This window comes from Vigna unguiculata, chromosome 7 (assembly GCF_004118075.2).
Source record: "Vigna unguiculata cultivar IT97K-499-35 chromosome 7, ASM411807v1, whole genome shotgun sequence".
NCBI classification, from domain to species: domain Eukaryota; kingdom Viridiplantae; phylum Streptophyta; class Magnoliopsida; order Fabales; family Fabaceae; genus Vigna; species Vigna unguiculata.
Window position 1 is genome coordinate 38,799,466 of NC_040285.1, and position 12,394 is coordinate 38,811,859.

The 12,394-nt window shown below is 29.4% G+C and overlaps 1 protein-coding gene across 2 annotated transcripts; it reads left to right on the forward strand.

Annotated features, from left to right (window-relative positions):
- The first annotated feature begins 817 nt into the window (after positions 1-817).
- On the forward strand, positions 818-6,084 carry LOC114190997 (glycine-rich RNA-binding protein RZ1C). Of its 2 annotated transcripts, XM_028080106.1 has the most exons (4): positions 818-983; positions 1,093-1,228; positions 4,906-5,417; positions 5,599-6,084. In XM_028080106.1, the coding sequence occupies exons 2-4, from the start codon at positions 1,118-1,120 to the stop codon at positions 5,837-5,839; spliced, it is 864 nt and encodes a 287-aa protein (XP_027935907.1). In that variant the 5' UTR covers positions 818-983; positions 1,093-1,117; the 3' UTR covers positions 5,840-6,084. The 2 variants fall into 2 exon arrangements, with proteins under 2 accessions (XP_027935907.1, XP_027935908.1); XM_028080107.1 differs by lacking the exons at positions 818-983; positions 1,093-1,228 and adding an exon at positions 2,451-3,913.
- Positions 6,085-12,394: the final 6,310 nt, after the last annotated feature.

Consider the following 12,394-nt stretch of genomic DNA (forward strand, 5'->3'; position numbering starts at 1 on the left):
CAATTTTAACATAATAAATGAAGAGAAAATTGATTATCAAATACGTCTTTCTGAACTTCTAGATTATGCAAATCCATTTGGATGAGTCATATACTTGTTGAGTGAAGTTCATAGTTTGAAAATCTAAATAAATAAATTTTGGTATCGTATGTATACAATTTTAAAATATACATGATATTATATTAGTAAGTGATAAAATTATATTTATTAAAAATAAAGTGAAATATATTAGAAAAGATAAAAAATAACCGTTGATAAATAAAGTAAAATATATAAAAAATTAATAAATAATTATATTTAAAAGATAAAATTGATATTTTGAAATATGGATATAAAAGATGAATTTCTCTTTATATATTATTATAAATTATAATTTAATTTCATATTTTATTATCATCGTTTAATATGATATTTTCACGAATCTAATTTTTTTATTGAATTAACAAATTTCAAATAATGTACCATATATGTACTCCAATGATTGTTTTATAAAAATATCTATTATACACACGAATTAATATGAAAATGTATCACAAACAACATTTTATCTTATGTTAGGATATAAGACAAGTCATAATATACATGCCGCGACTAATAAGAAAGAATTTGTAAATAAATGGATTTTGGAAACGGAATGAATATTCATCTTCTACCAAATTATGAATAATATGTATTCCAATCTTCTCCTATTTGGTGTTATCTTTTGGATTTTTAAAGATAATCCGAAAATATTAAATTATCAATAAATATTTTTATAAATTTTTATTTTATCATTTGAATTCTAAAAAATATGTTCAAAAACATCATTCTCCAAACGTGAGATACTCCTTTAAACAAACACGGCCTTAACACTCAAAATAAAAGAGTTTTACTTCGCTCTCGTAAGTGAGAGCGTTATCGTGGAGTTCAACTTCGAGGGTTTCCTTCAACACACTGAAATTCTCTCCGTTTTTTTTTTTTTCAATTCTTCAGTTACTCTTTGTGTAAGTATCTCAAAGTTCTACTTGCAGAAGGTTTCGTTGCCCTGTTTTTATTTATTTATTTTTTTCAATTGATTTTTAAACTGTCGGCATTTGTTTTTGTACGGTTCAGGATTTAGCGAGATTTGGAGTGGGTGATGGCTGCGAAGGAAGATAATCGAATATTTGTGGGTGGTTTATCTTGGGACGTCACTGAGCGTCAACTCGAGCATGCCTTTGATCGTTACGGCAAAATTCTCGAATGCCAGGTATCCCTCGTCTTCGCTATCGATTTTGTTTGTATTTTAAATTAAACTATTTCACTACTATGAAAAGAGGATCTTTTTTGTTCCTGTTTCAATCATGTTGGGCATGCACTGTCAGAAATTTAGAGTGGAAAGAAGCTTTTTTTTTTTTTTTTTTAAAATAAAAAGTGACGTTTGAAATGAATCTGAATGTTCATATCGTTATAAAACAGTAGTACTGATAATTTTGGGTGAGACTATTATGATTCATGAAGTGGACCTGTTCAGTGCCTTTGTGGTTTCTAGTTTAGGATAGGGGCGATTGTAGGGTCTGATTTTGGCTGAGTTATTGCGTAGGAATCTTTTTTTTTTTTTTTTTTTATTGTGCTTTAGGGTTGAAGTGTTATGATAGGATTCTGTACTAATTTTCTTTTTCGTTTTCTGTCTTTATGGAATGCTGATTTTGAATCTTGTGATCTTTAAGATGCTGTGGATGGATTTTTTAAAAGATGTTTTACCAGAATGATTTCTTCATGGCTGAAGCTCATTTTCAATTTTCTGATAAAATGATAGTTTGTGGTAGCTGTAGAGCTTCAGCTGGAGATTAGTGTGGTTTGGAAATTGTAATTTGGTGCAAGGAAGGTCGTTGATCAAATAACAGTCTGAGCTGTCTTCTATTCTGCAGAGATTTCTTGTCTTTGATGTGCTTATGATTTGTTAGTAAAAGCATTGTAATTTGGAATGGGTGTTTTGCTTTATAATTGGGCTGGGAAGTGACATTTCGACAAAGTTAATACTATAACATGCGTGTTGGAGTATGCTATTTTTTATTTTAATACTTGTTTTTGTGCGGCTCACAGATCTATGCCTTGTTGAATGACTAATGAACTGAGAAGTTTGTGACACTTGTTTAGTTGAGTTGCATTTAATTCTTTTGGGTAAAGAATTTTTTTCTGTCCAAATCCAAAGTTCACACAGAAAACCATGCTGCATCTGTACGGCGGCTTCCTTCCTTTTCTAGTTGCAAATCTATCTTGTGGTGGCAATTGTTACCAGTGGGATATATAACAAACTTATGCTGGGTATTGCTTCTTTTTCTTCTGGCTCTTGATCAATTGTTGTCCAAGATAATTATAGGAAATTAGAAACAGGCTTCAAAGACTGCTTTCTCACATTATGCGTTTTGAAATTTTTGTCCTTGGATATATTGGTATGTTATGAACACTGCTTATACCTGTTTGTTTAGTTGTAGAGGCATGGGCAACAGATGTGCCATTTTATGAACTGACAATGCATTTGGTAAGGTCAAGGTGGCATTTCTAGTGGTCCTGAAATGTGGAAAGATTCACATACACGCAGTTCCTGGGGAAGAGAGTAATATACTGCTTTTAATGGAAATGAGAATTACCCCACTAACTAATGTACTGTTCCATTCGAAGTATAGATATAGAACGTTTCAAAGAGCTGTGATTTGTGGTGCTCAGTAGATCAGTTAAAGTGAGTTCAAGAATTTGTATGTGCTTGCTTCAGTTGAGCAGTCCAATGTTGCTGCACCTTTGGCAGTTTTCATTAGTTTCTCATAGCAATGTAAAGTTCTGGTGTTTGGACATAGCTTTGTGTTTGGCTGATGTCATCGCCCTTCTAACAAATATATATACTTATAGATATCCAAACCGTGTGAGTTTGGCTCTACAACACCAACAAATTCTGCATCATTACGGGTCCTGTGAGTACTTTGGTGCTGCAGAGCTCAATATTTTCAATCCGAAGCGTTGACACTATAGACAGTTGCTGCTCAGAGATTGGGTTCCTCCTTTTTTGTTGACATACTGTATCTCACCAGTTGATCTACCTATTATTGCTAACAGTATCGAAGGTCAAATGATTGAATATCTTGGATTTAGTCATTTTTCCTTACTTGGATAGAGTTCATTGCTTGGAGATGTTTTCTTTGGTTTGAATGGTTCTGCTTTTGTCAGTGTACTCTTAGATAAAGAATCCTCATCTGCATAAGAATGGTTTCCGCTAAAATGCTGGTGTGTTGGATATTGTCAGTTAAGTGGCAGCAGAATTACCTAGAGTGATAGGCATTTAATTGCAGTATAGTCAATATTATGCATTCATCTCCTATGTTGCTGAGTATTATTGTTGCTGCATAAGATTGATTTCTTGCATCTGGTGAGGCGAATAAATCACAGGAAGTAGATGAATTCTTTCAAAAAAACGTGAAAGCAACATCTTCAAAAGGAATGCTGTGAATGCCTGTGTCCTGCTTTTTGTCTTTCGGAATTATGGAAAAATATTTGCTGGCTGAGTATTTTTGTTTTGAAGAGATACCGAATGTGAAAGTCATCGTAAAATTGAAGTTGTGACAAAATCCGTTGACTGCTGAAGTGAAAGCTACAGTTGGATTTGATGGCATATCATTCATTTGTGGTAGATGTTGTAATGTTAGTTCTTCTGGGTCAGGAAATAATAGTATCATAAAATACAGTGCTTTTTTTTCAAATAAGTCGGATGATAAGAATATGTTTGAGGGATTAAATTGTTAAAGGTCTATCTTGAAGTCATGAATCACTATGGAACATGCTGAAATTCTATCTCAGAATGTGGAAGTGTTTGTTGTAAGAGATATTTGTTGTCAAATATGGGCTTGGGATTCCTCTGAAAGGCTTAACTATATGAAAGCATTATCATTGTAACCGAGAAGTAAGTTGTCTGGTTACAAGTTTTTCTTTTTAATTTAATGTTGTTTGCATCTGGTAAAGAAAGTACTAAAACCAACATGCAACACTTTGTTTGAGCTGAATGTCCATTTCAAATATTTTGGATTCTGTTTATGTAAGCACAATTTTAGTGACTATCAGCAATTTGGTGTAATACATTATGCAGTAATTGTGTGACATTTTCTTGTGTTTTTATCAATTTTAGTTTCAATGGTAAGGGAGGGGTTATTTAGTGGATGGTTTATAAGCCTTGTTGAATTTAGATCACCCTGTAAAATGTCTGAGATTATTTTCATAGATGGTGTGTTGGCTGAAACACAATTTAAGAAAAGAAAAAACTTCAGGCAACATTAATGGATGACATTCTTGAGTGTCCATTAGAAATTGGTTGATCAACGCTGTGATCACATAGTCTCCAGCTTTTGTAATTGAAATCTTACAAAAACATCATACTTAATTTTTTTATTTTGAACAAGCAATCATTTCTATAACAGTTTCTTTTAGGCATCCAATTTTCCTAAGAAATCTAGAAAGAGAGCTTTTTTGTTTGGCTTTTGGTGGGTGGAGAGTTTACCATATGATGGCCATGGGGCGGTTTTTATTGTTCTTTTTGTTACATATAAGCTACTTTTACTACCTTTGACTTTTCTATCTGTCTGTTTTTTCCTTTTTATCCTCATATCTTTTTTGTATGATGTGATTCTAATTTACTGGTTTTCAAATTACTAGTTTTATATTGCTGCACTTTCTTTTACTACAGTAACTTGTGTTTTTTATTTACTTGTACTGGTTTAGTTAACTATTCCTTGCTATTACAAGTGTTCTGTATGTTGTTCTCACTACCTATATGCGAGTCTTACGATAATGGCTATACAGTGATATTGTCTGTTCCCATAAAGTACTGTGAAATATTGTTAGCATTAAGTGTGAATTACTAGTACTTAGTATGAGGTTCTCAAGCGATGCTTCATGTAGATCATGATGGAAAGGGATACAGGCCGTCCACGTGGATTTGGGTTTATCACATTTGCAGATCGTAGGGGAATGGAGGATGCAATCAAGGAAATGCATGGAAGGGAAATTGGTGATCGCATCATCTCTGTCAACAAGGCGCAGCCTAAGATGGGGGGTGATGATATAGACCAAGGTTACAGAGGTAGCAGCTACTCATCAGGTGGTAGGGGAAGCTACGGTGCTGGAGATAGGATAGGTCAAGATGACTGCTTCAAATGTGGGCGTCCGGGACACTGGGCCCGAGATTGTCCTTTGGCAGGAGCTGGAGGTGGAGGTGGTCGTGGTCGTGGTGGCAGTTCATTTTCTTCACACCCAAGGTTCGGAGGAGGTGGTGGTGGACACGGTGATCGCCTTGGTGGTGAACGTGATCGATATGTGGATGACCGTTATGATGGAGGACGCTATGGAGATAGGGATCGTTTTGACAACCGTGACTACAAATATGGCAGCCGTGACCGCTATACCAGTGACAGGTATACATATGGTTTGTGGTGGTTACAGAATTAATTTGTTGGTGGCATTTGTTTTTCTTGGTTTAATCATGGGAAGTAGTTAAAGATTTGATCTGCTCTGTTATCTGGTTTGGCGTTAAGTGGAGCAGTGCTCCTGCTATGTGTGTGTCATCATCATGTTTATTAAAAGAAGATTGCGCAGGTACCCAAGCAGTGGAGATCGTTTTGCAAGCGATCGATATGGCAGTGGCTCAGATCATTACCCACAAAATGGTTATGGAAAGGAAAGAGGGTATGAGCGATACGGTGGTCCACGAGGCGGCGCTGATAGGTATGGAAGTGGAATAGCTTCTGGTCGAGATGAAGGAAGGAGTTATAGGGGTAGGCCTGGTCCATATGACCGTCCAAGCAGGGGCTCTCGTCCATCACTCGACCGTTACTGATTTCTACTGTTGCTGTTTTTAACGGGAAATTACAATGCAGAAGCCACATTAGAGACCTAGTTCTTGTTATTCTTAGTTTGCGACAACAACTGCTAGATTATAGTTTCATAGATTCTGGATTTCCTAGTTTATTTCCTTATTTAGATTATTGTCACAATCCCCCTTGTTTGTTTCACTAACTTCCCTAATGCAAGTGACCATGATTTACTGCTGGATTCCAATTTTTTTGGTGTTATAGATGTCTACCATCTCTGCTATACTAATCCTCACGCATTCATCACTACACTTGCTCCCAACCATTACACCTACATTGCTCTACCATCAACAACATCATGCTTTTGAAAAAATTCGTTCATTTTTCTGTTACAATTACATGAACTATTTTTTAAATCAATCAAAAAACCTTGTTAAAATAATTTTTTTTTATATTTTTGATTTTTTAACTTTTGTGAAAATTAAAATTAGTCTTTTTTTAAAATTTTGATTTAATTTATTATTAATTTTAAAAATACGTAAATTTAATTTTTTTAATTAAATTTTATTAAATTTATCTGGCGTTTCAAATGTATTTTATGATAGGATTTGAATTATTTATTCTGTATATTTAAGAAATATATTTGAATCGTTAAATAAATTTAAAAAATTAGTTAAAAAGATTAAATTTCTGTATTTTATAATTAATTTTTATTTTTATTTAAAGTTAAGAATGAAAATTATACTTATTTTTTATTTTCAAAAGCACACCAAAAAACAGTAGACTTTTTTCAAAGAAGTTTATTCTTTTCATGAAAAAAAACACTTAAATGTTTTCTGGTTTAACTTTCAAACTGATGAAAAATTGAAAATTGAAAATTGAAAATTATTATTTGTAGCCTCGTTAAAAGTACATATCTTTGCTCTTAAATGTTTAGAAATAATTAATCCAGTGACACTATATCTCGTTTCAGTTCCAATTGCATACATGCATTGCCGGTACAAGTCATATTGTTGAGTTTTACAGTTACTATTTTAAAAAATCCTTCCTTACATGTTTGTAATCTATTACTAATATAAAGAGTATTTCCATTTTTGTGTCCACATTTCATAATTTCAACTTTATCCTTTACAATTTAATTATTTATTAAATTTTTGAAAATTAATGGTTACTTTTACAAATTTTTATAAAATTATTTACTTATCTTTTTCTTATTTATTTTTCTACTATTCATCAACAATTATTTTTCTCATATTTTCTTCATATATTTTACTTTATTTTTTATAACTATATGTAAAGGAGATTCCTTCTTTTGTGTTCACATTTCATAATTCTAACTTTACCCTTTACAATTTAATTATTTATTAAATTTTTAAAAATTAATAGTTACTTTTACAAATTTTTATAATATTATTTATTTATCTCTTTCTTATTTTTTTTTCTACTATTCATCAACAGTTATTTTTCTCATATTTTTTCTATACATTTTACTTTATTTTTTATAAATATATTTTTATTTTGTTAATTAACTTAATAACTTTACAATATCATTAATTATTAATATAATTCAAAAAATACATATACACATGCGCGAGATCTCGCACCTGTGTTTACGTTAGTTTAGTATTAAAATAATTGCTCTATTAATTAATTATACATTTTAAATATAAATTTTAAAATGCTAAAAGACACCCTTCCAAAAACATGATTTCTGAAAGCGAAACAGACACCCTTCCAAAAACATGATTTCTGAAAGCGAAACTTGACTCCTTGCTTTTACACCATTTCCATGTAGCCATACCTTGAGTTCAAAATTCAAATACAACCAATGCAGCTATGACTTCAAACTGCTTCGTCAATGTCTTTACTATTGCTGGTGCTTAAGCTCACAGTTTAATTAGTCACATGTTACTCAATTTCGTTTAGATATGTTAATTTAGTATCAATTAAATTCTAACTTTTGAAAATATGTTTTAATTAAGTTTTTTTCAGAAAAAAAAAATATTAATGCAGTTAACGATATTGATATTTAAAATATTTATAAAACTAAGTATTGATATTTATATTAAAATTTAGTGATAAAAATCATGAATAAAATTAAGGGCGTTAATAATTTTTTTTCTAAAAATGATCTAATAAGACATTTTTTCAAAAATTAGGATTCAATTGACACCTCTTCTAAAACGGATATCAAACTGACTCATCTATCAACAAATAATATAATCCCACTAATTAAATCTGAACTCAATCTCACGTAAATGAGAACTAAAGTCAATAAAACTGTATGTTAGATTTTTGCACCACATAGAACCATTTTTTACTTTATAAAAAACTGATAGCAATTTTCTTTTGGTTAGTAAGACTAAAACTTGAGTTGGTGCTCCTATGCAAAATGTTATTTTTTGGTGAAAGGTGTGAAAGCAATATGGAATAAGATTTGTGAGCACATGACACAATTTTCTTAACAAGATATCAATCTTCTTACTTTTGTCAAACAAAGTAATGAGTTCTTATTTAGAAAAAAATATTTTATAAGAAAAAATATATATTATCTTATTTTGAATTTGACTTAGATTTGATTATTATTGAATAAAGTTGAAATTCTTTAAAAAAAAAAAAAAACTAATACCACAAAAAGTATTTCCTTTTCATTTCTGCATCTGACATTGGAAGTGTGAATTGCAATTCTTAATACTGCATTTACAGCTCTAATCCGAACATGTCTAAACCACGTTTGAAATTTATTTTTGAAATACAAATATTTTTGATTGAAAAGGTGAAGAAATAGAATAAGCTGTTCAATTAGTGATGGCTGATTTCTTCCTCCCATTTTGGATATTCCCATATGCAAAAGTTGACTTTAAGGAAACCAGATGGTTTAGTCAAGTGGAACGGGACCACTCAAAATAAATAATGGACTTTGAATTTCATTACTTAATAATCTGACTTTAATCAATAACAACAACTATTTCCTACCACAGTTTTACTAGTTTATTATTCAAAGCTTAAGTATTTTTTCTATCCATTCAAAATTAATTTGTATTAACTTTAATATTTCTATTTTTTTATATTATAAATTGTTAGTTCTTTTGAGAGGAGATTATCAGAAAGATACAATACCAATTAAACAAAATTTAACTAACACATAAAGAATTGACATTACACTTAATCTTAAATCTTAAGACAATAAATTTATGGGTCTTCCTCCTTATATGATATTTAACTTTCTCATTTTTACTTAATATAAAACTTAGACTCACATTTCAATTTTCGACCTATGTGATATTTTGATAAGATATTTGTACTCAGAAGTGATATAACCAAATTGATATGTTTATTATAAAAAAATATTGGAAAAAAAATTAAAATTTATATTGCAATGTAGCTTGTGTGGTTTATGAGTGTGTCTCTATCCAGTGACTTGTGTTGTGGTATCGTATTTCTTTGATCTAGAATCATAATTTTCCTATTTTACGTGATCATTTGAATGAGCCCATCTTAATCCTCAGATAAACAATAGAATGTAAAAGGATAGTGTTGAAAAAATACAGTAAGAAGAGTTTTTGGTATGAAATAGAAAAAGCTTTTTCATAGTTTGTCGGTTTGTCCATTTCTATGCATTAGATAGGTTAGAAACTATAAAACGGGACCATGTTTGCGTGTAAGAGCTTATCCACCATTAATTCTTTGGCTGCCTTTCTTGACTACACACTTCACTCCTAATCTCCGGTGTGAGGAAAGTTCCTATTTTGTTTTTTATTTTGCAGCAAAATATTTTTATTTAGAAAATTTGTTCTCAAGCATAATTTAAGTCTTATATTGAATAAAAATAAAAAAAATATGCATTATATGAATATTAAGACTCACAAATTCATTTATAGGTGATATAAATTTTTTATGTATGAGTTAAGTTATATTTCATTAGTGTTTTCGGTTATCTTCTCTTAAAGACTCATCGAAATATTTAAAAAAAATTGCTTTTATATGATAGATTGAGTTCATGTTATGTTCATGATGACATTTCCTTAAAGATCCATCAAAATATTTAAAAAAAAAATTGTTTTTATACTTAAAAAAAATGTTTTTATACTTAAAAAAATTAAAAAGGTTATATCGTATCTTTTAGTTTTTAATAAAAATAAGTTAATTATTTTATGTGTGAATTAAACTCATATTTTATTTTTATTGGTGTTATATGTTTTGGTGATTATTTTTGAAGGTCTCAAAATATTTATAAAAAAATTGTTTTTATACTTAAAAAATAAATTCTGAAAATGTTTAATCGTATTTATTAACCAAATTCGATATCGTTAAATGATATCTCATGTTTAAGTATCGTGGATGAAAAGAAAAATACTTTTAAGAGTTAAGATGTAGAATGATATGCATTTCTCAAAAGAGTGAAAAAGGAAAGCAAAATTTTAGCAACTTCGTCTATTTTTCTTGGTGGAAGCGAAATTTGTTTTTTATTTATATATATTTGTTTTGGTATAATTGTTAATTTTGCAATTAAAAATAGTTACCACTAAATGAAGCTATTGAATAGTATGCATTATTTGATGGTAGATTCAAAGACCAATATAATTATTATTATTATATACCTGACTTAGCAATAACAAGAGTTAATTCTCTCACTTCTAAAGTCAAAAGGAAAAGATTTCTTGAATTATAATGAATTGAAAAAAGTTAGAATAGTGAAAAGCACGTGACGTTCTTGGAATGTGATCCCCCAATTCACAAGTATAAAACTTCAGAATGTAATGTTTTAAAAATCTAATTACTTTTATAATCAACCTTTCTATTTGAACCGATATAAAATCGTATATAAATATTTTAAAATTTTAATTATTTAATTTTTAAAGATTTATTAAATTAGAATCTATACGTGAATCTACATTATCTAAATTATGACCACTATGTCATTCTTATTATTTGTCTATTAACGTTTAATATTCTGTCGTTAGAGTAATGGCTATGAGATATTCTTGAGTAATATAGGTGATAGGGTCTAACCTTAGTATAACCTTTCCATAATTTTTCTAACCATCTAACCATAGTTGAATAATTTTTCTATGCTAATACTGTCATGTCAAAATAGTATATATTAATGTAATTATTAGTTGAATAATACATCATGCTGTCAAGAATTATAAGTTTTTTTAATCATTTTAAAACATCAATTATGAGTTTGATTTCGTAATTATTTATTTAGGTTATAAACTTTGACTTAAAACGATTTATTTAACAAGAGTTTATTTCATTTATCTACTGCGCTTTTTATGCTAGTCAAAGTAATTCCTATGATAATAAAACTTCACATAGACCATTTAATATTAAATTATTTCTTTTGACGTGTTACGTCACTTATTTTAATCGTTACACCATTATCTTTAGTCTTTGTAAAATGTTTAACTATAAACTGTTAAGGTTGAGAAAGAATTAAAAATAAAAAATTGTAATCACCTAAAAATATTCTTTTTAAAACATAAAAATATCATTTTACATCTGTAAGCGGAATCATCATTGAGCTTTTACCAGCATCTAAATAAACTTTTAAGAAACTTTTAAATTTTCAATATTAATCCTTTTTATCCTAAGTTTTTCCGAGTCCATTGAACCCATATTAATATCATTTTCAATAAGAACGTGAATATTTCTGGTCTAAAACAAGATTTTTGCACAAGATGAAAAATAAACTCAATTTTTTTCCTTATTTAGGGCAAACAATAATTGATGAATTGCTTTGAATTAATTATCTGTATTTGTACCTAACATAACCGCGTCATGAATAAAGTTTTGTTTTTTAAAACAGTAAAGGCAAATTGTGTACTAAATAGTTAATATGTTGCGTTTTATATCATGCGTTGACTTCATAGATATTTTTACGAGCATAGCTATACTCCAACTAAATCAAAATTTACAACCTAGCATAATAAAATATGATTTTTGGTTTTCCATATATAGTTTAAAAATTGAACCATCTATCCTAAAAAAGAAAACGTAACAATTTGGGAAGCATAAAAAAATGGAGGCTTTAGATAAAGTTTTTATTTTGAAAGTATTCAGATAAAGTTGTTGAAGTGAAATCTTGACTGCTGCAATCTCTATATATATGGCCATAAATAGTTTATATAAGATACGTATCAAAATTATTGACTTTTTTACCCATTCCAACTCCAATTGTAGTATAGTTTTTACATGTTTCTAGATGAAACATACTTCAACAGTTGAACCTTTCAAATAAAACGGCTTTGATATATCCATTCACTCAAATTTAAACTCAGCAAAGTTTTTACATTTGAAGATTTTGATGTTAATCAAAGGAACACTTTAATTTATAACATTCCACTTCCACCCCCCGCTCAAATACAATTTCATTTATACTATTTTATTTGTTTCAATGAAAAATATTACCTAACTTATTTTAATTATTACAATAATATCTTTAACTTTTAATAGAAAACTAACGTGTAAGACTTGATTTTTTTTTTTTTTAGAGATAAGTTTGAAATAAACTAACAATGAAAAGCTATAAATATGAACTAATTTTCTGTCTTTTATTTAATTGGAAATTCCATCTA